The 27803-nt window shown below is 34.1% G+C and overlaps 2 protein-coding genes across 2 annotated transcripts in view; one reads left to right on the forward strand and one right to left on the reverse strand.

The window, feature by feature from the left end:
• LOC118183954 (heparan sulfate glucosamine 3-O-sulfotransferase 1-like) overlaps positions 1-27803 on the reverse strand; it is a 522588-nt gene that overhangs the window by 417772 nt on the left and 77013 nt on the right. The window contains exon 2 of the mRNA XM_085824266.1: positions 8083-8133. The gene's annotated coding sequence lies outside the window, so the exon portion shown is untranslated. The remainder of the gene's footprint in view (positions 1-8082; positions 8134-27803) is intronic.
• LOC146995520 (general transcription factor II-I repeat domain-containing protein 2-like) overlaps positions 23190-27803 on the forward strand; it is a 140115-nt gene continuing 135501 nt past the window's right edge. The window contains exon 1 of the mRNA XM_085823137.1: positions 23190-24105. Within this exon, the coding sequence (XP_085679263.1) occupies positions 23190-24105 (916 nt within the window). The remainder of the gene's footprint in view (positions 24106-27803) is intronic.

A 27803-nucleotide genomic window follows, 5' to 3' on the forward strand; every position in this document is an offset into this window, starting at 1 on the left:
AATATAATTCCATAATTTTTAATATATAGCTTTTATAACATTTGGAATTTGGAAACTACTGCGAACCTAAAATTCTAAAAATTTCATGTTAAATTTTTATTTTATTTTGAATTGAATCGATAAAATGTATTTTATTAAAATAATTTGTAATGTTTTCGTCCATAAAATTTTTCGATATTAAAATATTCATGAGATTTTTGGTTCATTTAGAAAATAGTGCTCATATAAAGAATTCCATCGAATTTCAAGTATTTACCGTTATCCATTTTTCAAATATCATGCGCGCAAGGTGAAACATGGCGAAATATTTTGTCACAAAGAGGATTAAATTACAAAAATATTTGTGCCAACACAAACTTTCTGGTTACTAGTTTCCAAAACAGCTGTATTATGTACTCAGCTGTAAAAGGTTGGAAGTAATTGCTTTTAAAATAAATAAAATATCCCAATTCTTGCAACAATCACATATTCGAAGGTCATGAGGGGTTTAAGGTGTATCAGCCCCCTTAAGCAGAAAGCTTTCTAATGTTTTGCCGTAAACGACTAAAGGAGAGCAATCTAATATTTAATTCTGCAGATAAACTTTCTATTCCTTATTACAACGAAAACAATTGAGTGAAGGAATACGGATTAAAAAAGTAAATAAATGAAACAAAATATGAACTCTTTCTTTCAAAGATTAATAAGTTTCCTTTCAATCGTGATCTTTTGTTTCAAAAATAATGACATAGAATGTAGCCATGTCTAATACCGACCAGTAATCCTATATTTAATGGTCAAAATGGTTACAAACGGAACTTGAAATTTATACATTTCGCTTATGTTCTTCAATGCAGTAAAATGCTATTTTCCTAGCGTTTGTTTCTCGGACAGCATATGATCCTTATAACAGCAAAACTCCTTCTCATATTTCTCTGCATGGTTTTTGAAAATGAGCTCAAGAGGTTTTAGAAAAAGAAGCGAAAGAACTTTCGGAAAGGAATTGCATTAACTTTACCGAAAAAAAAAACCTTTTAGAACTGTTGTGAAGGTCATCGGTTTTAAGATGTCCGTTTTGTAGTTTCATATAAAAACCATGCTTCAGACAAGTTCAGATTTCTGGTTACTTCTGTGCCATTTTCAATGCATACTTCATTTCGAACGTATTTAGCTTTTGTGCTTCAAATTTTTATAGCTAACAGCTGAAAAACGACTATACGGTCATATGAATATTTAAAAATAAAATAAAATATAATGATCATTGAGTTAGCATTTACATTATGTTTTGCATTTAATCATTTTAGTTTCTGTTTAAGTTTAATGATATTAAGTTATGACATGGAGCAATCAATTACGCTTATATTAATTACACGCAAGAAAAATCACGATTATAAATCTTTCTCTAGTATATGTAATGCAGAATAGTCCTTTACTTTTCAAATTTTCTTTTCATTCAAAATTTCAATAGAAATAAATTATATATTTATGCTGGGTTGTCCCAAAGTTCTGGCTTTTTTTTATTTTATGTTTCCACTTAAATAAACAATAAATGAACAACAAATCAGTCAATAATATTATCCTTTCGTTAATATCCGTTGATATTTACAACGTCCTCTTAAAGTTCAAGAACCTATTCAAGTGCTTCAAAGGTAGAAATCGCCATCTGTCACCGTCTTTGAATTGCTCGTTTGAATAGCTTAACCCTTAAATGTATGTGTAGTTGCCAGTTGGCAACATACTCATACTTAGTCATGTAAATCAAGTCAAAACACAACTTTTAGCTTATTGCATAGTGTAACCAACTGGATACATACTGTTTACATATATAGTTTTGAAAGTTAACTGTTAAAGGTGTAACGATCATTACTGTGAGTTGACGTGTAGGGTGTGATCATTTGTGTTTGCGAATGTTTGACTTTCTGTTTGTTGTTATTTTGATGCATTTCAAATTTTTAAAATTGTTTGAGCAAGTTAATATGTATTATTATATAAAATTGTTATTACACATTTGCCTATCATATTTTTTTTTGTAAAAGTTAATAATATTTTTTTCAAAAATTGAAATAAAAACTTATTTTAGTTTTTTTTTTAGTATTTTCCTGTTTTATATGATATTAGTTCTAATATAGTTTTGACTTTAAAAATAAAAATAAAATTTCATGCATTTAAAGGTTCAACCAATTTTGAGCCATCCTCTGATTGTATCCCTTCTTCACCATAACTTCACAAATCTCTGGAGCTGCTTCTGTGGGTGTGATGCCGCGATTAAATCGCAAAAAGCAGGTGTCGAAAATGCTTTTCTTAGTGACTTGACACTTCATTTTAATGACATGAAAAGAACAAAACGTACATCAGCTTAAAAAGAATAAACACATTATTTTGTAAAGCACATAATTCTCTATCGAATAGCATAAAACGCATTGCCAAAATATTTTATTTTTTCCTCAAAATTTTCAGTTAAAAAAACGGTCAGACTTATGGGCGTACCCAATATATACCCTGTATATATATATATAGATATATATAGCGTGTGTGCGAGCGAGCGCGTAAGATATAAAATATAAAAGAAAATTAATACCAAATTACTAAAGTAATTGACAATTACCCTCTTAATGTGGCTACATCCTTATCCTGGATTCTGTACTGAGTAACATACATCATTAATTTCTTCTGCAATTATATGCGATAAAGCTCTTGTCCGATCTCCGTTCAGAACTCAAAGAAAGGATTTTGTCGCTGCGGAATATACAGCATGGAGTTATGTATGTATCAAGAATGTCCAGGAATAAATTATGTGTTCCATTCGACACGTTTTCCTGCAAGTCCACCATTCCATCTACTTAACAGCTTCCAACTATCGTCTAACATCACGTTGATTAAATCATAACATACATACATACACACGTATATATACAGATAAGACAAGTGAAAGTTAGAATCACCCCTTAGCTTGGTATAATTATTAGTACCCTTTTAGTTGCACAGCCCTTTCAAAAACAGAGAATAGTGCAATAGAGAATAAGCAAAGCATTCTCGGATGGTAGATATTTTAGTATGACATAGTGCAGTGTCATAGACATTAAGTTAAGGAAATTAAATTAGGAAAATCTCCTTCCATAGTTTGCTATCAAACTCTTAATTTTGTACATGTTCAAACGTGTTTTGCGTGTAATCAATAATGACTACATTTTTACTATTTATGCCAATTACATGTGTCTTATCACAATAATGTGGTGACCATAAATGTTAATGTTTTATCTCTCTTGTTTTGAGTAATGTCAATTTCAATGAGATTACCTGTTATTTGGAAATTTATACAATTTCTATATGCAAATGAATCTAATTTTCCCCTGCAACTGAATGTAAACTTGAATTGAGCAATTTTACTGCTTAAAGGGCTACTGCTGTTGTTTATTTCGTGTCGATGTATGGAGAACGGTCATTGATATTCAGTGATAGGTGAAAGGGTGTGCCTGACGTTGGTCATAGGCTTTGTGCATCTGCGAAGAGAATAATACTGATTTTTGACTGCGAAAATCATAAAGAAAGAATAATCTCATATACTTTTTCTTATATCAACAACCTTTCGAAAAGCCTTCCATTCGAACGGATTTTAAGTCCCTCTAGAAAGAGGTACCTACTTAGAAACATAGGTACCACATTTACAAACTTCCCTTGGTTTGGGTTTGAATGAAAGGCTATCTTTATCGCAGACTGCTTCCGTTAACCGTTATAATACCTGAGAAAATAAAACTAAATAATTTGTTTCGCATGAATATCAATTGATTATTTTTTCAAAATCAAGTTATCAGAGATTGCAAATGTTTCCTTGAATATATATGCAAGAGTTCCAATAAACAGGAAATTCAAAAATGGACAAAATTCAACCTTAAATCTATGTCTGTTTTATTAAAAAACTACAACCATTTCAAAAGAGGCAGGCACAGACACCCCCTTCTTAAAGAAACAAAAGTATTATGCAAAGCCCTTTACTTTGCTGCCATTTTTTTTTTTAGTCCAAAGGGATTTGAATCCCGAAGGACTATTAGTTTCGTTTTGGCATTTTGCGTCGGACTCATAAATGTCGGTTCACTTTTCAAACTGTTGCCACAAAATGTTAGAGTCCTGCATTATATTTGAAGAAATTAAATAATGAAAAATCTGCATAAATGTATGTATATTTCTCGTATTGTGATAAAACAACGGTACATAGAGTCATCGAATTTTGAATAACGTAATCCTCCAACGAATATGAGCATGTGGAAGACCAAATTTGAAATTTGAAATTTGTTTTATGATCGATTTCCTATTTTTTAAAACTTTGACGAATTTTTGATTAACAAACTCAAGGATTTCAAAGCGAGCAATGGCAACGTTGTGCAGAAAAAACATTTTTATCTCCAGCGCGTGAGTCTCTGTATCGGAAATTCTAAAGATATGCTCGTTTTAAAACTATTTTGCGATATTGCTGTTGCACTGGATCTTATGGTTTAAGTGCGAGGAACATGATATTTAATAAAGAAAGGTAACACACAAAATGTTAAAAAACGCCCTTTTGGACGTAATTTAAAATCTGAAACATTTCAGATTTTTTTTTTTTTTTTTTTTTTTTTTTTTTAAAGGATCAAGGATTCTGTACCAACTTCACTTTAGATGCAAAATTTTGCTTCAAAACTAACATCAGTCTAAGATTAAACTTAGCTTAATTCTGAATTTTTACAATATTTTACTTTAAGCAGTTATTTTTTAGTGACTGGCACACATGTGGAAATCGTTGCATGGTTTAGCATCACGTAACTGACGGACAGTTTGTTGCGTATATGTATACAGTAATATGCAAATCAACAATGTTACATCGTATCAAGCGACAGGCTGAAATTGATCATGGTTGTAAATAAAGCAGGTGAACATTCCCTGGAGAATAATTACGTGATGGTAGTCACGGGTGACGGCAACGATGTCAGTGCGCTTGAACGCGGGGCATAAATGCTATGAATGCTAGCTGCGTTGTTTATATAACTATTGCCGTTCTGCCATTTTCTCGTCGAACAATTACTCTTACCTACTGGCACTATTCGAAAGCTTAACTAAAAACGAAAAATCTTACTTTAAATATGTCTTTGACTTCAAAGCTCTGGTCCTAGCGTTAAAAGTAGCTGCAAGGAGTACTTATTTATAAACAATAAAATATTTAACTTTCAGTTAGGGTTTTTTCCTAGAATCTCATTTTTCCTGGATTTTCTGATCGTTTTTACCAAATTTTTATTCCCGGAAATTGAAATATTTCTCTGTCATTTTCCCGGAAAATTAAATTCATTAATTTTTTTAGTATAACTAAATGTTATTAATTAAGTCACAATAACACTCCGAACAAATACTAATTCAGAAGTCAAACAACAAAAATCAGCGTTTTTTTTTTTCAAAAGTTTCACAGCGTTTTGAAAATATATGGCTGATTTCTGTTGTTTGACTTCTGAATTAGTAAATGTTATTATTCTAGAAAAATGATAATGGAGTAAGTTATAAAAATTTGTATTGGTTCTAAAAGAAGAAACGTTTTTCTGTTTCTAAGGTAAATCAAACAACTGACTGAGTTAAAAAAAATAGTATAAATTGAGAAAACAAATAATTTCACAAATATAAAACTCCACTTTTTACTCACTTATTCCTTTTTCCAAAATACATTTTAAAACAACACATTTTTAAAATTGCCGCTTTGAAAAATTACGAAATTACGATGTATTCTTCGGGAAACAAGCGCATGTTGCTCTATCATATAGAGTATATTTACTTATGTAAAATTTAGTATCGTTAATTAGTAATTAATATCAATTATATGCACTGTAAATACCAATTATTCTTAGACACAATTTCGCAAACTCAAATTCGTACCTCTAAGTAAAACGAAATCTCTTAAAAATAGTACTTAACATAGAATTCTAAACGGCGCATGGAAAAATTCATCAAGTACCATTCTACGTACTGAATCAGTTCGACCGTTAAGATTGAAGCACTTTGAGGATAGGACGATTACGTGTAGTTGTATGAGAACTAAACCTCAGGCCGCCAGCTTGAATAAGAAATTGCCGGTTAAGTTAAAAGTCTACACATTAAGGAAAGAGAACATTGCTCATATATCTTGACAAGAAGACTGACCAAAATTATAAATTCATATATGATGATTATTTAACACTGCTAACTAGTTACTGTTATTTTTCACTTATCCGAATATTTCCTTTTATGTCTGTTATACAATTTCAAATTTCAGATGAAGATGTCGAGTAGTTGATACATTGGCTCATATGCATATCAACCATAAGGGAAAGCAGAGAAATACTCCTGCAGCCAGCCCATTTGCCGGGGTTTGAGCCCTGGTCGAACTACCATTGTTCACCGATTTCATACTACTGGCGGGATGAAGTAGTTGCAGTAATGCAGAAAATAAAATGGCCTCGTTGAAGTGCAACTTTTGAGTCAATTGATTATACGTTGTTTTCGACAGCACTAGAATTTTCTCCTACATTTTCATACAACGTGTATAGTGATAAACTTAGTAACAGAAACTTTAAATTTATTTGTAACAATAATATTTATTATCAGCATTTCTTAAGTTCAACTTTTGAAGTTACCAATTATTTTTCCTTTCCTGTACGAAGTAAAGGAACTATTGCAGACGCACAAAATTTGGGGTATCATATTTCAACGAAAATATCCATTTTGGTCGCTCTCGAGTCCATTTAGACAATTTTTTGCATGACATCTGTATGAACTGGCAAAGTAAAGGACTGCGTTTTCCAGAAGATAATCTAAAAATTTTTTAAAAATTCCAGGAAAGAAGAGGGAAATTTGCGGATAATTCCGGGAATTAAAAAAGGCAGCATAAGGGAGGAACCGTATTTACGAACACACAACAATGAATAATAACATAAATATTTACAAATTATTTTGCTGTACCATAACTGGATTTTGTTACAGCAAAAGAGAGACCAACATATTGCTGTGTGCTTACGGGTTCGTAATGGCCTGAATGCACAAAGGACGGCTGAGAGCTTAATAAAATTTATTTTCCGAAAAGAAACTCTTTACAATTCTGGAACTTTACACAAAAGTACACGTACAGACGTTGTCAGTATCACAGCGCGCAATCAGTACTTACACTTCAAACTACTATGAACATTAAACACAACGCAATGCATAGAGCATCTGAATGGCGAAGCTCGCACGGAGATCTCTCAATACTCTGAAGTCAGCTCTGAACTAAAACCTAAAAAATGATCCTCTCTACTGGCTTATGTAGTTTTCCCCCGGCCGCCTAGAAATCTCTAGAACCCTCCATTTCTCAAAATTACTGGAGAACATATATGGTCAAAGTTACACATAAGAGCTTAATACGGTTACAGTTACGTATAGGGATCAATTACAGTCATTCAGGGACCGTTCCAAAATGTCGCCAAGTTTGGCGATTTCTCACACATTTGTGGACAAACCTTAATCGCCAAAACCATCGCCAGCTTGGCGTTATCTCACCAATTTAGCGAGATAGCTATTTACCTTCAATGTTAAACAGACTTGCCTCTATAACCTGAATTTTTTCAGGCCGAGCTTCGCTTTTCCAGCATATCAAGTTACATTATACAAAAGATACAATTTCACATGTTTCGTGACTGCATAAGTCCCATTCTGAATGGTATTTAAACTCAACTCAAATTGCTTTTAATGAAAGCTGACGTAACAAATAAGGATACAGAAAATAATTAAAAAAAAAATAACATGTTAACTAAAATCTTACAGTGTTTTAATTGAGAAACTATATTCAGCTGATTCTTTTGCTGATTACCTTTTTCATAAATACTATTTGTACCCTTTGTATAGCTAATGAATGGTGTTGTAATAACATGCATCATACACCTTGACTATAGAATATCTCGCCATTTCTCATACCTGGAAAATATGCGGTGCTAGTTATGGCTACATTTGAAATGCTTTCTTAAACAACATTTGCCCAAAATTAATATCGCCGGTCGAGTGTATAACAACAATGTAATCGAAAACGAATCTATTCAAACATTTAAATATCGCATAGAAAAAAAATGCTTCACTTACACCTTTGGCTATCTCCTGTTTATTTTTCACATGAAACATTCACTTCTTATCCTACGGAGAGAAACATAAAAGTTAATAATGTGAACACTAATTTTGATTAAATATATAAAGCAACTTAGAAAGGAAGGAAACATAAATGAAACAATGAATACCAAATATCTTTATTAAACTAAAGTAATAACGTAGAATAAAATAATTCATTTTTATGAAAGTTCAGAATTTGGTTTAAAATAACACTGATTATTATATTGAAACCAAATCAGTGAGTGTAAAATATCTTATTAAATAACCTTGTGGCTCACAAAAGTGATCAAAATATTTTTTAAAGCTATTAGGTTATTATGAAGCAAGAGAGATGAAAAATGAGCAATGCCCTCACCGGGACTCGAACCACCGAATTCTCGAATACGCGTCGAGCGTGCTGACTAGTACACCACGAAGGCATGCTCAGAAGGCAGGAGAAATACCTTATGTATTCTCCTTTTTAAAGGGCGACTGGGGATTAGGGAACCTAATCGTCAAATCCTGGCGGTGGAGAATCATCATCCACCACTTTGTTTAGTTCGGGCGCCACTGTAGAGATATCAAGTTATTTTGATGCTGGAAGACGTGATGAATGAGCAATTCCCTCGCCGGGCTTGAACCACGGACCTCTCGAATACGCGCCGAGCGTGCTGACCACTACACCACGAAGGCATTCTAAGAAGACGGGAGAAATACCTTATAATTTAAAGAACTAAATATTGTTTTTTTAATGAAGAGCTGTACTCCTATATTGTAGAAAGCAAATAAAAAATTTTACATAGGCTATATTAATTGAATTACCTGTTTATTTTGCTAAGACGGGTTCCCTGGTGAATTGAAAGCAACAATATATTCTTTAGACGTTAAAACTGCATAAATGCTAAATATAATGTCTTGTATTTTATGTCAGGAAATACCGCGAGAAGAATCTCTTTATACATTTATTCCTGTAACTCTTTTCTCTTATAGCTTTCAAAATATGTATTAGATTTTTGTTATGTTGTATTATTTATACTTGTCACGAAAAGGATTCAGAACTTTATACGTCGACACCTGGGAAATCGATAGCAAGTATATAAAAAAACGCATAGACTTTCAAATCATTTTAACAAAAATCTTTCTTCAAAAATTGACGCTCAGATTTTTCTACTTACAGGCCTTTCTGTATCTCAGCCACCGATTAGACTTTATGTATTTCCTTCAACACATAATTATAAGATATAGTAAAAAGCATTTTATAAGAGAATGTATCACTTTGCTAATCAGTTCCTTATTTGTGTTCGTTTCTTTTTGCAGCAGAAATTTGTACATCATAACAGAATTTGGATGTTTCGGTTCTTTTCATTATGACTCAACCGGAAGCTGACACTATGAAACCTACTTATTTCAATCGTAACGCTCATGTTACTGATATTTGCATAAAAATTTCAAATCTTATTTTCAGAAGAATTGAATTGAATGATTGCATGTGACGGAATCCACACATAATTGTTACAAATTATTTTAAAATCCTCTCAATGTTCTAGATATCGTCACAATTTATATAACTTCTATCTGTATAGTTTTCTTCTGCCTTGATAGATGTATCTCATGTGAAGACACAGCATGAGCTGGTATCACTACTGCCTGGTTGGATGAATCGAAAAATTACCTTAAGCTGGTAAAACGTTTCAAATATGAATCTGAGTTACTTGGTCAGTGTCCGGCGAGGGAACGAATCTTCTTGAGCTGAGGAATGAAACCGCTTGAGCTCAGTTGGAATTTTTAATTCTGAATCCGAGTTGCTTAGTTATGTCAATGGCCGGTAAAGGAACGAATCTTCTTGAGCTGAGGAATGAATCCTTTTGAGCTCAGTTAAATCCTTTTAATCTGAATCCGAGTTGTTTCCTTACGTCATTGTCTGGAGATGAATTGAATCGCCTTGAGCTGAGGATTGAATCCGCTTGAGCTCATTTAAATTCTTTTATTTTAAATCCGAGTTGCTTCCTTACGCCAATATCTGGTGAGAGAATGATCCTTCTTGAGGCTGATAAATGAATCCTCTTAAGCTCATTTAAATTCTTTTAATCTGAATCCGAGTTGTTTGATTAGGTCAATATCTGCTGAGGGAATAAACCATCTTGAACTGAAGAATGAATCCTCTTGAGTTCAGTTAAAATTTTTAAATCTGAATCCGAGTTGCTTAGTAATGTTATGTTACGCCAATTAACGTATCTATGTCAAGTCAATTTTAGTTACGTCAATGTCTGGTGAGAGAATGAAGCTTCTTGAGCTGAGAAATGAATCCCCTTGAGCTCACTTCATTTTTTTTTTAAATCTGAATGCAGGGTGCCTGGTTATATCAATGTCTGATGAGGGAATGAATCCTCTTGAGCTAAATTAAATTCTTTTATTTTGAGTCGGAGTTACGAGATTGAGTCAACAACTGCTGGATGGAATGAACCCAGAAAACCAATTGGTCCAGCTTTAAATTTCTTTATTTTGAGTAAACGTTGAGCGGTTAGATTAACGGCAGAAAATGGAATGAACCCCAAAACCTCCTTTGGCTAGTTTAAATTCTTTTAGTTTGAGTCCTAGTTGCTTGATTGCATGAACGTCTACTGATGGATTGAGAATTGAACCCTCCTTAGACTAGGCTATATTTTTTTTTTAATTTGAGCCATATCTTCGAAATGTTTTTCATAAGGATTCTGACTAGGGCATGCTCTTTTTGTTCATTTTCTATGGCTTTTCTGTAGAGTTTTTCTTTTCGTTGCCATTAAATTTATCAAATGCAATTTGTGCCTGAACTTGATCACGTATGAAAATGGCGCTCTGCCTGAAACATTACCCATCATTAGGTCTTCTTATATTCGGTATGCATGCAGAAATATAGTTTTGGCATAGATCTTAATGCCTCCTTTCGGATTGTTTGTTGGACAACTTATAATAAAATGGTTTCTTACTGATATATGCTACAGTCTACAAAGTTCATATTTTTCTGTCTTGGTGCAAATGCCTTCAGAAGGAATTCCATAAAGTGTTTTGAGAAAATTTTATAGAACTGTTTAACTGCCTGTTTATCTGAAATTAATAATAATTATTAATCAATTGCACCACTAATTTCACTAAATAGCAGTGATTGAAGTATTAAAAATTTTTTTATTTGAATACTATGTTGTATTTTAACCCCTTCGCGCCGACTGTCACGTATACGTGCCAGCAACGAACACATCTACCGGCCGACACGCAGGCGTGCCAGAGCAATGTTGCGTTTACTACCGACTGTCACGTATTTGTGCCAGTACCTTGGAACGTTTTTCAAACTATAATTTCTGCCACAAGATGGCACTGTATGTCCATATGGTTTCAGATGCATGTACATTAGACCTTCTACTCGAAATGAGAGAAGCATGACTCACATACACGTGTTTTTGATTATATAAACAAACGGGGAACTAAATGTTTCCGAATGGCGTGATTTATGACGTCTCTTTAAATCGCACTTTATTCGCACGTGGTAGTTGTTTATTGTAAGTAGAAGTTTTATATGCGCTAAAGCGTTGAGTATTTCGGTTTACAGTTCAGTTTTTAGAAAATAATTAGATCTTGTTAGACGTGAATTCTTTCTGTTTTTACCGTTTCAATGTCGAAGCGTCGAAAATGTTTAACAGAGCATGAAATAGCAGAAATGATGCAAAATATTTCAGATATTGATTCTGAAATTCTGATATTCTGATAATGATTCTGAAAAATTAACTGAAAGAAATTTTCCAAAACTTCGTTCAGAAGAGATTGATAAGAAAATGAGACGACGATGCTTCGTTTGTTCACATTCCCGGAAAAATCCTCCAAAACGGCAAATGAGTTATTACGAGTTCAAGGAATGTAACGTAGGACTGTGTGTAGATCCGTAGATCCCTGTTTTAAAATTTTTCATACGAAAAGAGAATTTTAAGTAATATATTTAGTTTTCAGATGTATAATGTTAAAAGTCATAAAATGGTGAGTAATTAAAATAAAATGTGTAAAATATGCATTTAAACAAGAAATAAGGTAATTAAAGTATATATATATATATAAAGCATAAGACGTTTAAATACTCTATGGAGCATTATTAAACAATGCGTTGATACTTCGGAAATTTCATGGATTTAGGCTTAGTAGCAAAAAAGGCACCGGCCCTGGAGAGACGCTCGCGGAAGACACTGCCGGCCTCCGTGATAAGCGCGCGTTTTCGCTACCCGGCTCGAAGGGGTTAAATATCGCAAAAGAATGTTGTTATTGTTTAACATTTTATTTTTTATTTACATAATAAACACGCAGGTGTAATTAAAAGCAAAGCACTAAAGTACAGCTCCCGACTCAGTCGATCGCTCTTGAGCTAATCTCTGAATTCAAGACACTACTACTCTTCATATTCTTCAATATAAACTGTTACGCCCCGTATAGGCAGGGTTTATACAGCTTTTGATCTGCTTTCGAGAACATTCTCGGGAAAACAGGTAAGAATTTGTTCTCGAATGTTCTTACTCCGTCTATTGAAAATTTTGTCCTCATAAGTCGCCAAAGGGGGGACTTCACGCCAAATCTGCCAATCCTGACTTTCCTTGCAACTTTCTGGCAACCCTAACCCCGTTTAGTGGGAAATTATTTTACCACAGCCGGGCATTTCGCAACAAACCAAATGCATATACATTCCGTAAAATGAATAATACAGATAAATTTAAAAAATTAAAAAAAATGGATATAACTATCGGTACCGAAGTTTAATAATAAGTACGCTAAATTTATTTAAATAAAAAATATTTAAAATATTTACTCAAGAGTATACTATTTCTGCATAGTTTTGATTTTTCCCGGTTTCAATGTTGTTTGTTGATTTGTGGCAAATCTTTAAATTAATTTCTGACCTTCTTTTACCGAAATGAGTTTCTTGAAATTTCACATGTACACGTATTTTGAAAATGATAATATCATTTTATTTAGAGATTGCTTTCAAATTTCGCTACTTTTTTTTTTTTTTTTTTTTTTTTTTTTTTTTTAATTCTTGCTAAAATTTTCTCAGATGCCCTTGCTTATCTATCAAACTAATCATTGCATAATTTCGATCTTTGTACTAAACAAGTAGATTTGAAAATAATCTTCTTAATAATTAAATGCTTTTGAATTGTCCAAAACAATTCACTAAGTTTTGATTTTGTTTTCTAAAAATCAACCATTTTGTTTTAGCTTTAGTGTGACTATTACACCGTCAGTGTTAGCCGTTACTAATTAAAACGTCATTTGAAATCAAAGATATAAATCGTTATGTTTTAAGCACTATGATTTTAAGTGATGATGAGATCGGATTTTGAAAGCAAACGGAAACTTAAATCAATTGAACGTAAACTTTCACAATTGGTCAAATCAAAAGACATTTAAATGGAAGTCACATTATTTACTTTATTGGTACGTTCATTAGAAGAAAAAATTTTTTACATATACAGCGGCAATGATTTTCTTCCCCCCCCCCTAAGAAAAATGCATTGCATTTTTACTTTGTAATGCACGTAACCTGAAAAATATTTCTTATATGAATTTTACTCAGCAACTGTCTTCTTATGTTAATCATAAGTTACTGATACAAAATTGAAAAGGAAAATATCATGCTGCGTATTGACAACAAAACTCTCCTCTTTTGTCCAGATGCAAATTTCACCTCGGTTTGAATATGTCACTTGTCTACAAAGCTAAGAAATTACAGATTTCAGCTTATTAGCCCAAAAGAGCTAATAAGCTTAAACCTATGGGCTATATTACACATATGCCCATAAATTAAGGATAATTCGGAGTCACGCGGAAATCGAAATCTAAAATAAATATATCACCTGTAAAATCACTAAACACATCTTCAAGAATCATATGCAAATTTCAGGAAGTAACCAGATGATACCGATGGAACGTCACAATGACGAGAGTGTAAGAGAGTGATATATAAGGAATACAGGCAAAGAAGTAAAATTGTTCGCAGACGCTTTATAAGCATTTCAGTGCAATAATCGAATAGTTATGACACAAAGGACGCATTTAGATGATTTTTTACGTGGCAGAATTATCGGCCGTCTGGAATGTGGGCGTACCCAACTGGAAGTATCAGACGAACTTGGAATTGCCCAGAGTGTCATTTCCAGGCTTTGGCAACGATTCCAAGAGGATGGTAATGTGAGTAGACGTTACAGCACAGGTCGCCCCAGAGTTCAACGTCGAATGAGGACCGGTATTTGGCAGTTACTGCCAAAAGAAACAGGCGGAGCACAGCCTCAGACCTGTCTCGTCAGCTCTCTTCAGCCACTGGTACGACAATTTCAAGGCAGACCGTGTACAGACGCTTAGGGCGGATTGGTCTATATGCTAGTAGACCTGTCAGATGCGTTCCACTTACTGCAACTCACTGTCGCCTGCGGTTAGTCTGGAGTAGAGAGCATGCATTGTAGACATCGCAACAGTGGGCTTGTGTGATGTTTTCCGACGAGTCCAGGTTTAGCTTGCAGTCTGATTCTCGCCGGACTTTCATATGGAGAGCTCCAGGTACCCGTTACCACCAAAAAAACATCATTGAACGATACCGTTACGGTGGTGCAGGAGTGCTCGTTTGGGGTGGAATTCTTCTGGGTTCCAGAACTGCCCTGCATGTTCAAGTTGGAACCATGACAAGCCAAATCAACGTCATTCTGGAACAACATATACGTTTGTTTCGAGGCACCATGGGCACACAATTTGTGTTTATGGATGACAACGCCCGTCCTCACCGTGCAAACATCGTAAGCGAATGCCTTCAATCGGAGGATATCACCCGTATGGACTGGCCAGCATTCTCACCTGATTTGAATCCAGTAGAGTACGTGTGGGACATGCTTGGCCGACGAGTTGCAGCCCGTCAACCTCCTCTTACATGTTTACCGGAACTTCGGAGAGCATTGCTTTTTGAGTGGAGTAATATCCTCCAATATCAGATCGATAATTTGATACTCAGCATGCCTAGGCGTTGTACGGACTGCATTGCATCGTCTGGGAGACATACAATGTATTAACAATCATACCAACCATGTAATATTGTTTTTTTTTTTTTCTTTGTAATTTGCTCTAGGGAGAAAAAATCGCTACTTTTTTTAATAATATCAAACATATAGCATCTTTTTTTGCTCTTTACCTTTTGTTTAATAAATAAGTTTTCAAATAAACAAATAAGTCAAATTTGTTTTGCCTGATTTAGCGTAATCCTTAATTTATGGACATGAGTGTAGAAAGGGCTAATAAGCCCAGAATGGCTATATTAATCTTGAAACGGCATTTTGCGTCGAATCACTATAAATGGCTATATCACTTTTCATATTGTCGGCCACCAAATATTATCCCCCTGCATTATACTACTTGAAAAAATTAAATAATGAAGAATCTGCATGAATGTAATCATGCTTCTCGCACTGTGAAAAAAAAAATGATGCTTAGAGCCATCAAATTCGGAATAACGTAGCATTTCGAATTTATTTTCTTACCTATTTCATATTTTTAAAACTTTAATGAATTTTTTATTAAGAAACTCTAAAATTCCAAAGCAAGATGTGGCAACACACCGTACGGTATAGAATATTTTTATCTTCAGCGCGCGAGACTGTCTATCGAAATTCTAAAGATATGCTGTTTTTAAATAATTTTATGCCAAATGCTCTCGAAACATATATGTGTAAATGAAAAAAAAAAACGCCCCCTTAATATAAAATCCGAAAGTTTCAGATTTTTTTTTTTTTAATAAATATATGCTTAAAAATCGGCATTGATTATTTCCCGTTTTAGGTATGTTAATTTATAGTTGAAAGCAAATTCAACTTCGTATCATTCTGGTACCATTCCATTAAACAATCTAAAACTCATCGTAAGACACAGAATTTTGAATTAAGAAATCAGACTTTTGTTTTTCAAATCTGAATGAATCTACTTTAAAGAAAGACATCTGAATTAATAACTATATGTAAATGCAATGCGATTAATTTATTTTTTCAGTTCTCTCCAGTTTAATAAAAGACATAAAAGCAGCTTATCCTATTTTAATTGGCATCCTCTTATCGTCTCTCTAAATTAAAATTCAAAAGTTAGTAATTGCTTCCTTAATTAATTCATCAAAAATTCATTAACTCGTGCACTCCTTTCTGTAAGGCATATCAGTTTTGTTTTTTAAAATTCCATTAATCAGTTTCAATAACAGCTGATTAACATGCTTTCAGACAAAAAAAGTTACAACACTCGTAAGTTACTGTATTAGTAACTAGCGTGAACGCACATATTTTAAAGCAGCTTAATTTATATTTAACATGCCCATTTTTTAGATAATAGATTCCGTTTTCTCCTTTATTACGGCGGTAGGTATTCAGCGTCTTTAATTATTCATCGCCTAGTTTCTTTAAGAGGACAGAAATAATGTGCATGTAATTAATAACTTGCGTCTGATGCAGAGAAACCCCATTGTTTGTCTGTCAAAATGTACAGTGTCTTCTTACTGAAAACTAGAAACTAACAGCTGTTTGAAAGTTAGATTTACTTTATACCATAAAAAGTAAATTAGTCTTTTTAAGTAAATACACCAATACTTTAATTTGCAAAGAATTATCTCATTCCCCCGTGCTTGTTCTTGTGGTGTAAGTAGTAAGCACGTCGATCCTGTGAATGGGGAAAGAATATTTGATTCGTTCAGGAAGAGCATCCGAATGAAGGCGGAATTGAACTTGCCAAAGAAAAAAAGGAAAGCTCCATAGACGTAATATAAACAACTTTGACTACAGTGCCGCTATATGGTGGAGGGACGAAGTCTCGTCGCCAAACCGCCAGGTGTACAGGAAATTGAGGAATACGATACAAAACTAAAGAACTTACAGGATTCGTTCTCTGAATTACAGTATTCGGATTTACAGGATATCCCTATGAAATTGAAACAAATTCTTCCGAAACAAAATATACAAAAATTCTGCCACAAAATTTTTGTGGTTCTGTAATTGAAATATTGTTAAACATTTTGCGTATATGTAAGTAATTTTAGTGAAATTTTAGTAACTTCTGTTTTATGTAAGATGAAATGCTTGAAAGAAACGATGATTTGCCGGAAAAATAAGATTACAGGGGCACCTTTATTTAACATTGAATAAATGGCGCTAAATTTGCTAAATTTCGCCATTTACTCAATCGCTAAATTTGCGAAATATCGCCAAGCTGGCGGTGTCTTTTTCGGTTAATTTTTGTCACCAAGTTTGAACGAGAAATCTCCAAAAGCCGCCAAATTTGACTACCATTTGGCGACATTTTCGTCCGGTCCTTGTATAATTGCAATCGGTATTGTAATTGAATAACTGTAGTTGATCTCTATATATGTAACATGTAACTGCAACCATATCAGGCTGCATCCCCTTTAATATGTAACTGTAACTGCATCCGACCACCATATGCCTTCCACCAGTTTCGACAAGTGGAACATACTAGATGAGATTTCACAGCGGCCTGGGGAAATCTCTCTAAGAGTGAGTAGAACTTCAGATTCTCAGTTGTTCATTCAGAGCAACTTTGAGAGTATTGAGATATCCGTGAAAGCTTCGCCTTTTAGATGCGCTTTGCATTACGTTGTGTTTAACGTTCTTATTAGTTCGGAGAGTAAGTACTGTCTGTCTACCAGAAGAACAGTCCCGCCACAGTGTCTGACGGATGGCACTACGGCAACAGGGATAGTACATTTGAAATAGGCGCGAACCTAGAGTTCCTTTATTGTTATTTTGTTTTGGCGACTGTTTGCTGAGAGGAAAAGAGTTTATCATGCGTCTTCAAGACACCCCTACATAAAATGGGTCAAGACTCGTTTCTACGGCAACAGACATCTGCAGACTAACCTGGCGAGAGCTTTTCTTGTGATAGACAGACTGCACTCTTTGTGCTCTGTGATGCCGAGAAGAGTGATGCGAGTGATTTTGTGGAAAATTCCAGGGCTGTAAAATGCTTCTTTAGGTAAAAATATATTTTACCTAAATTTCACGGTTTTGTGTTCATTCAATTTGTTACGAACGCAAAAGCGCATATTCCGGTAAGATTATCTTTTACTGTATAGTGAGCATATATAGTTAAATTTAAAATAAAATATTAGATTTTAGTTTTACAAACGGCTTTACACCAGCTGTGTTGAAACCCCTTTCGCAAAATTTTGCTTCTTACTTTTACAATTGTGGAAATGTACTAAGGTTATAAAATCCCATAACCATTTTTACAAACACCCTTTGTATTACATGGGAGTACAGAAACAATTGCGACACTAAAAAGCTATAAACATAAACCTCAAAGCAATATAAAAAACAATCTTCACCATAAATTACACTCTAATACCTACTTAACGTATTCTGTTCGAATATCTCTTTTATTACAGTAGTTATTGCTTTACATTTTAAGTTTACAATTCTTTCTTCCTTACAACACTCAGCACAAAGCTTAGAGGAAAATCCATATACGGTTTATGAAAGCCAACCGACGCGTGCATGGGATAAATAAGATTACATCTTTCTATTGTTGGTTCTGGATCGGAAAGAAGAATACGTGTAGAGAATTGAAAGCCACTGTGACCGAAATTCCTAATTTAAACGCCATAATAACACTCTTCACTGGTGGCCAACCAATAAATAAATACTTTTAACGAGTGTTATATATATAGGGGGGAGATACATTCCGAGAAAGATATATAAAACATTTGAAAGGAAGGAAAATAAAGACATTAATCCTTTCAACAGTTGCAACTGAAAGCCGGCTTTCTTGTTTTATTAACGCTTACTGAAATATCATTTACTTCTGATTTATTTCATTACTACCAGCTTGTTTTTTTCCCGCCCATCTTAAGGACACACAGAGTTTTACCGAAAGCGGTAGTAAATAAAAAAAAGAGCCGAGAGTGTTGCCAATGTATCATGTGAAATACTGTCTTGTTGATAGGCTGATAAATAACGAGTTGAAGACCAATGAGTTAGTTCTTCTTTTTCTTTTTCTTTTTTTTTTTTTTTTTTTTTTTTTTTCTGTAATTGTTGTGTAGTATCCACACGAAAAACGGGAAAGGAAAAAATGAATTTCTTGGCAGGTGAAAATGATGCAGGGTGCGATTTTAATTGCCGAGTTTGTTGCTGTTTTCATAATTTATGAAGTGTTTTTTTTTATCTTACACCGAATTTAATGACTAATAAAATAAAATATAAATCAAGAACACGTGTTGAGTTAAAAAAAAAAATGGCTGGAGTGTTAATTTGAACCAAGAATCTTTTCCCGGGTTGAATTGATTTAGCACAGTGCTTTACTTGTTAGGCATATCCGGTTTTTTTAATGCGGTTCCAGGAATGAAATTGATACGGTAAGTGCTGCTATGCAATTAGCCAGCTCGTCACACGTAGTGCTCAACCTCCTACATCAACCCTTGTCTCCCCTTCCCCCATATAAACTTCACTTCATTTTTTTCTTAATTGTAAAAATGTAGCTCATTTCCGTCAACATATTTCTGTGATTTTTTTCACGGATTAATTTCTATAACGTAATTCCAGTTAGCGACTACATATCAAAGAATTCCATTAAATAAAGCGCTTTTGTGCGTTTCGTTTAATGGGATTCTTTTATATTCAATCGATAAATTCGATACGTTTTCTTTTATACTTCTATTTACGATTCATCAAAATTTTTAAGGAATGCTAAATGAATATATAGTAGAACTTTAGTTTATTTATGAAGTAATTTTATCGTGGTGGAAAGGAAAAAAAAATCAGAGTAGGCCAGGGGTAAATTGTGAAAATATGCGAAACTTTTTGCAGCTGAGTTTTACACCCAGAAATTTACAAAACGTCTGCTGATTAGAATTTACGCTACCATTCCAGGGAAAGGAACGATCTATTCCCTCCCTCCAAAACAAGTATTGTAAGTAACGAGTTCTGACAATCTGAGGGAAAATTACATAGGTTCTATGTTTTTGTTGTTTTTTTCTTTTATTGCGAACTGATAGAAGCATTACTATCAGAAACTATTAAAATTGTCATCAGAAAATATAAAACCAAAAACAAACTACATGAGATTACAACAGTGAACATTTCAGAGTTTTTTTATTCATAACTAGCCTCTATGCAGCCAGCCTTCGTTTGGCTTTTAAATGTGCCAGAAAAATGCCTAAAGGCCAAACATTAAATTTAAAAACTGCAAAATTTTACTCTGCAGAACAAACTTTTCAAAAAAAAAAAACTGACAACAACAACAATAATAATAATAGTAATAATAATTTATATTACACCCGTAGGGGGAGTTTTTTTAACGTTTTGTGTGTTACCTTTATTTATTAAATATCATGTTCTTCGCACTTAAACCATAAAATTTAGTTCAGTAGCAATATCTCAAAATAATTTTAAAATGAGCATATCTTTAGAATTTCTGATACACAGTCTCGCGCGCTAGAGGTAAACATAATTTTTTTTACAGTGTTGCCATTGCTCACTTTGAAATGGTTGAGTTGAATGTCAGTTAAAAAAGAACATCGCTCAGAGACTGTGATTCTCATTTTATTATTTTTTCACTTCCTAAAAATTTTTTAATTTGTCCAATTTTAGTTAAATGTCCTAGGAAGCCCAAACATAACATTCTTCGTCATATGTACAAGGAATTATTACATTCCCTTGTGTTTTCTCCCGTTCTATGAATGGTTTATACACTTATCTGAAAACGGGTGCTTCCATGGTTCGAATCTTGGCGACGGTTCTTTTGATTTCTCGCGTTCCTCATTCCAAGCATACTAATGATGTTAGAGTGGCACCCAACTAAAATGCGGTAAATGACAGTTCATCAGCAGCTGGATCTTGACGACTGGATCTCATGCCTTTCCCTCGTAGCCCTTTAAGTGACGAAGAATGTAAGAAATTATCGCATTCTTTCGTGGGCAAGTTTGTGATGGACGTGATGAGTAATTAACAATTCTAACTCTTGTGGTTCCATTGCCAGTAAGGACACAGCAACTTTCTCAAATTTCTCCTCGCAAAAGTTCTCATGTTTCTACAGTGTGACTAAAAATAAACTCCAGGAATACACATAAACGCATTATATTGGAACATTTACAGAAATGTAATGATTAACAAAAGTGACTGCATAAAAATGTCGTACATTGGAATGATTATATTACATTCGTTTGAATACCTCTTTGACAATTTTATTTAAAATTCATTAATGTCAGCAGCATTCAGATTTCAAATTTAGTCACATATGTGAAAGAATGTTGCGTTAACATGAAAAAAGTATCTTTTGTTTTTAATGCATCTAATTAAAGCTGTGTAATTTAAAACTTTATTTTTATTTGTATTTAGCTTTGAAATCGGTTCTTAAAAATAGTTTTTAGTCGTTCCTTTCATTTATGAAATTTAATCACGTTATCATAATTTTGCCGCCATTTTCTTCATTTATAAGAATTGCTTTAATGAAACACAGCCAATAAATTTAAATTTAGTACTTTTACATAATAAAGCTAATTAAATTTGTCATCAAAGCATGAAGGCTTTGAAAGTACTTCGTTAGGAAAATTAATTCGTACTACTTCACTAGGAAAACTGTAAAAGAAAAGAAAAAAGGTACAAAAGAGCCATTTTGAAAAAAAAAAAAAAAAATGAGTTATTGATGAAAACATCTTTTGCCAAAATTACTTTATTCAGGTTATCTCTGAAGTTATTGAAAAAGTCACTTTCACTCCATTATTTTCCGTAGACCGCATATCCAACTGATGGGCATTTTTCATTTTAAAGCAGGTAGGATTATTTTTTTTTTAAAAAAAGGATTTCATCCACCTGAAATGTAGTCGAATAAAAATAATAAAGCTTTTCCCCTTTTTTTCATTCTCAACTGTCGTTATCAGTCATAAATAAAAAGCTATTATCTGGAATATGTTTTCAGTATCAAGCAGTGTCATTATCATCCCTTTCTTGTTTTATAATTGACTACCAAGCTAGAAATTAATTCAAGGTATTTACAGTTTCGGCTTCCAAAAAGTAAGTCTTCTTTCTCCTTTACTGAAGTGATGATCAGCATAGTCTAAGCCAGGGGTCTCCAAACTTTCCAGCCTTAGGGCCATACTGATTACTCCAGTAAGTTCCGAGGGCCAAAACCATATTATCATTGTTGCCGGTGGTAAAAAGTGAAATAGTCCACTGATGAAAAAAAAAAGTCCGAAAAGGTACGCAACGTTTAAAAAAGGCTGCAAATCGGACTAAAGTCCGCAAAACGGCAACACTGCATATTATTAATTTTCCTGTCATTATCTGTAATTTCTAGATTAGTCGTAGAGTACGAGCCATGAGGAGTAACGTGACACGACATCTGGTGGACACAAGCGGAAATAGGTAGTACCTTCTATCGCTAACAGATGGCCCTAATAGCACGTACAGAAGTCAGTTCCTATGACACTGTTGTGAAATAAAATAGTGCGTACCTCCTTAAAACGTGTTTGTGCGTGTTTAAGTTTAAGACATCTTTGTAACAATATTTTGATTTGAATTGTTGCTTTTGTGTGTGATTTAGTAGTATAGAAAAGAAGCGAAAAATTGATAGTGAATGCAGAAAATTCAAAGATCAGTGGAACATTCAGTATTTCGTAATTGAGTCCAGTAACAAGGCGCTATGTTTGATTTGCAATGAAAGCATAGCCGTTCTCAAAGAATATAACATTAAACGTCATTATGAAACAAAACATTTTCAAAATTACTCAAAATATACAGGAAGTTTGCGGACAGAAAAATTCGAAGCTATGAAGCGCGGATTGAAATCGCAGCAATCTTCATTTACAAAACTCAAAACTGAACAAGAGGCTGCAACTCGTGCCAGCTTTCGTGTGGTTCTTGAATCTTCATTTCAAAACTGCATTGGATTTCATTTCAAAACTCGGATTCATTCCGGATTCATTTCGGATTCATTTCAAAACTGCATTGCAATCTTCATTTACAAAACTCAAAACTGAACAAGAGGCTGCAACTCGTGCCAGCTTTCGTGTGGTTCTTGAAATTGCAAAACGTGGAAAACCATTCACCGATGGAGAAATGATCAAAGAATGCATAATTGCAGTAGCCGAAGAAATATGCCCTGAAAAGGTAAATTTATTAAAAACTGTCAGTATGTCAGCAAACACTGTGGCTCGAAGGGTAGAAAACATCGCTGAAAATATATCCTCTCAACTGTTCGACAAAAAGGGACATGTTGAGTGGTTTTCTTTGGCCTTGTATGAGTCAACGGATGTGTCAGGTACTGCTCAGGTGTTGATTTATATTCAAGGAGTAGATAAAAGCTATGAAGTGCATGAAGAACTTCTTGATATGTATAGTATTCATGGCACAACTACTGGTACAGATATTTTTAAAGGAGTTGAAATGGCCATTAATCAAAAGAACCTTCGATGGAAAAACTTGAAATGTATTACAACTGATGGAGACAAAAACATGAGTAGGAAAGATAAAGGAGTGGTCGCTCTTGTGTCAAAGGCTGTAGAAAATGACGGTGGTTCAAAACCATTAGTCTTACACTGTATCATTCATCAACAGTCTTTGTGCGGAAAATGTTTGGATATGTCTGAAGTTCTGAAACCAGTCATATCAACTGTTAATTTTATCAGATCTTTTGGGTTGAATCACCGACAATTCCGACAATTTATTGAAGAGATTGGAGAAAATGACTTACCTTATCATACTGCCGTACGTTGGCTTAGTTGTGGGAAAGTCCTTCAGCGCTTTTTTGAACTTCGAGCAGTGATCGAAATTTTTTTGAATGAAAAGCATCGCCCTCTTACTGAATTACAAAACAACGCATGGCTGTGGAAGTTAGAATTCTATGTTGATTTGAGAAAACATGTGAACGAACTGAATTTGAGATTGCAAGGAGAAAACCAGCATCTTCCTGATTTATACACTAATATCAAATCATTCCGGAAGAAATTGATACTGTTTCAATCACAACTACGAAGTAAATGTTTTTCACATTTTAAAACATGTGAAATATTCAGCCACACCACTGAGACTGAGTTTCCTATCGATTTTGCAATCGAAACTTTGAGTGCTTTGAAAATAAATTTTGATACTCGTTTCTCGGACTTTGATGCCATTTCGAATCAAATTAAGATTTTTCAGAATCCTTTTGATACTGACATTGAAACCCTAGCCCCGGAACTTCAAATGGAAATAATTGATCTACAGTGCAGTGATATAATTAAGAACAAATATCAAAACTCATCTTTGTTGGAATTTTATAAGAGTCTTCCACTGACACAATTTGATAATTTGCATAAATTTGCTCGTGGGCTGTTTTCTGTTTTTGGTACTACTTATTTGTGTGAGAAGACCATCTCCAAAATGAAGTACGCAAAAAATGTTTACAGATCTAAATTAACTGATGAGCATCTTAAATCTCTTTTAATAATTGGTACAAGTAAAATTAGTCCACAACTACAAACTATTGTCAGTGGAAAATCTCAATTACATAAATCTTATTAGTATTTCATATGTCATTATGCTTGTTATAAGTTATGTTTTTATTAAAATGTATAGAATGTTAGTTGGATTCATTTCAATAATTTGTTAGTTATTATATACTGAAGTTAAATTTTCTGCATATTATACATGTCTTTACTCATTACAATTCTGTGTTTCTTTATCCAACTTATCACAAAAACAATAACAATAAGCCTACAACAATGTTATGAGTAGTTAGCCCACGACCATATCAATGTAGATGTCATATTAATAATTATTCAACATAAAATTAGAATACTTCAGTAAACTAAATTTAATTTGCTATAAAAAATATGTTCTCTAAAAGGAGTTTTCAAGTATGCTAGCTCTCCGCGAGCCGGATAAAATCTGTCCGCGGGCCGGATGTGGCCCTCGGGCCGTAGTTTGGAGACCCCTGGTCTAAGCTAATGAATGAAAATATTTGGGACACAAAAAAGCACTTCGAAAGAAATAATAAGTTCAATGCAGAAAGTACATGCTGTATCTTTTTACAAACTTCAGTTTCAGTTTATAGGTTTCTGCTTGGATAGTGACGTCCCACTAAAGCAAGTTAGGCAAAATAATTTATATATTTTTTCCTAAAGGAGTATTGTAAGCGCGAAAATTTTCGGGTACCATATTTGAACGAAAATATTGTTACGAAATGTACAGGCGCGGTAAGATGGCTTCCCCGCAAAGCAGTTTTATGGTTGCCATAAAATAGCAAGGAAAGCAGGGTTGCCATATTTGGCGAGAAATCGCCCATTTGGCGACAAAATTGGCGATATGCCATGGACTGTTGGAGAACTTTCTGGAACGAATTCTTACCGGTTTAGCCCAGAATGTTCTCGAACACAGGCCGAAAGCTATATAAACCCTGCTGGTCCGCAGACAGTCACTGTGTGTCTCTCATCAAGTGTGTGTGTGCCTCGTCTAGCGAGCTGATAGTCAGTCACTGAGCGAGTGTCTCGAAGTCTAGCCCCGAGTAGGTCGTCGAGTGCATCGAGAGAGTCTTTTAGTGCATCGCGAATTAGTGCATCGTCGAGTTTTGTCTTAGAGTTATACTCTTGTGTATCGTCGAGTGCATCGCGTGGAGAGTCTCAAGAGTACGTGGAGTTCCGAGAACGACCAAACAGAGTCGGAAGCTGCACTCTGAGGTTTTGCAGTGAAGCTATCTCCACCGTTATTGCCTGACAATGTGAAGGCTGTGTCGCTGATTGTTCCAGCGTGTTTATAGTAGATTTTCGACGACTGTGAAAAGTGTTATTGGAGCCGTCCTGATAAATATTGGCTAAATAAAGTGTGTTTCGATACTTCATCAAGTGTTGTCATTATTCACTCCAAATCCACACGAACCGTACGAACTGGTGTCAGCAGAAATAACGCAACAATATCTATTTTGACTGCTATTTAACGATGTTTTTGCGTGACATACATACGCAAAGACAGAACAAAGGACTTTTTCGCAAAAAAGGAATTAAAATGAATTCAGAAGAGATATTTTCGTGACGTAACGTACGTATGTATGTATCTCGCATAACTCAAAAACGAGTAGCCTCGGAACGTAAAAATTTTGTACATAGGCCTGCTATAAGATGTGCACCTCTGTTTTGGTTTCAATGAGCTCCGCTAAAAGTTATATATACTCACTCTGTTACTCGGCTCCGTGAGCTTAGTTCATTTTCATTCTTTTATGTTGATAAATTGTTCATTTTTTGCTTTAACAATGATAGAATTACGTTGTTCTTAATTTCCGGTTAAAGTTTTTATGCTTTTGATTAATTTGCCTGCAATAGTTGTAGATTTATCAACAACTTAAAAGTTGTTAAATGCGGCTAAGCCTAATTTTTTTTACCATAACAGCCATATTTGTTCAGAAGTCAAACAACAAAAATCAGCGTTATATTTACAAAATTTTCACAGGACTAGTTTCGATGGTTTTACCGAACCACCATCTTCAGCTGCAAAACCACAAATGAACAAGATAGGAAATAATGATTAGATAAGATAAGAAAGCCTGGACAAGAATAAGGAAGTGGCGCCATCTGTTGGTGAAACCAGAACTAAAACATAATTTCTTTAAAGGCCGAAGGCAAATTTGGATTGGAATTAGGATCGTTAACTAGAACAGAAAGATTTTTATGAATGTGAAATGCCTCTAGAAAATCCAGTTCTCCAATGGAAGATGTTTTTTGAATAATTTTGGCAGCAGAAAAACTGAAAGTGTGGTTTTCGGACCAACAATGTTGAGCAACAGAAGACTTCTGTGTTTCCTTTTTTCTAACATATGCCTCATGTTCCTTGACGCGAAATTTTAAGGCTCTCTTAGTTTGGCCAATGTAAATTAAACCACACTGGCAAGGAATCCTATAAATACCCCAGGAATTCATATCCGGAATGGGGTCCTTGAGTATGGAACTCGGAATTTTATTGATGGGAGAATAAACAACCCGAAAGTTAAATTTCTGCAAAATATGTGCAACTTTATAGCTAATTGATGGAAAGAAGGGAATGACAACAGAATTTTTATAATCTCCTAAAACAAGAGTGTGCCTTTTAGTGTGTTGAGATGAGAATTTTTTAACTGCTTGATTAATAATATTGGGTGGAAAGCCCCTGTCAATAGCTATTGCTTTTAAATAATTTAGTTCTTCATCAAGGGCTAGTTTGGAGGAGCAAACTTGAAGAGCACGGAAAACATAGGAATAATATGTAGCTAACTTTTGTTTAGTCGGATGACATGATTTAAAGTGTGGTGGAAGGCAAACCGATGAAGGTTTACGGTAAACCGTAGTACTGAAGTTGGATGTGTTACGTGTGACCAGAATGTCGAGAAACGGAAGAGAATTGCAAGTCTCAAGTTCAAAAGTGAACTGAATAGCAGGATCAATAGAATTCATTGTTGAAAGAACTTTATTTAAATCATCTTTATTACCTTCAAACAGAGTAAAAGTATCGTCTACGTAGCGGAACCATGCCGGGAAGTTTAAAGTTTCAAACAATTTTGATTCATAATAATGCATGTAGATATCAGCCAGGATGGGACTGAGGGGGCTTCCCATGGCTAATCCCTCAGTTTGCTTGTAATATTTATTTTGGAAAACAAAATGTGTTTGTTTCAAACAGAGTTGAGTGAGAGAAATTAGCTCATCAATTTCGATGCAAGAGAAATGA

Source organism: Stegodyphus dumicola, chromosome 9, assembly GCF_044657685.1.
Source record: "Stegodyphus dumicola isolate Sdum_Otavi_A_Nest chromosome 9, ASM4465768v1".
Classification (NCBI taxonomy): domain Eukaryota; kingdom Metazoa; phylum Arthropoda; class Arachnida; order Araneae; family Eresidae; genus Stegodyphus; species Stegodyphus dumicola.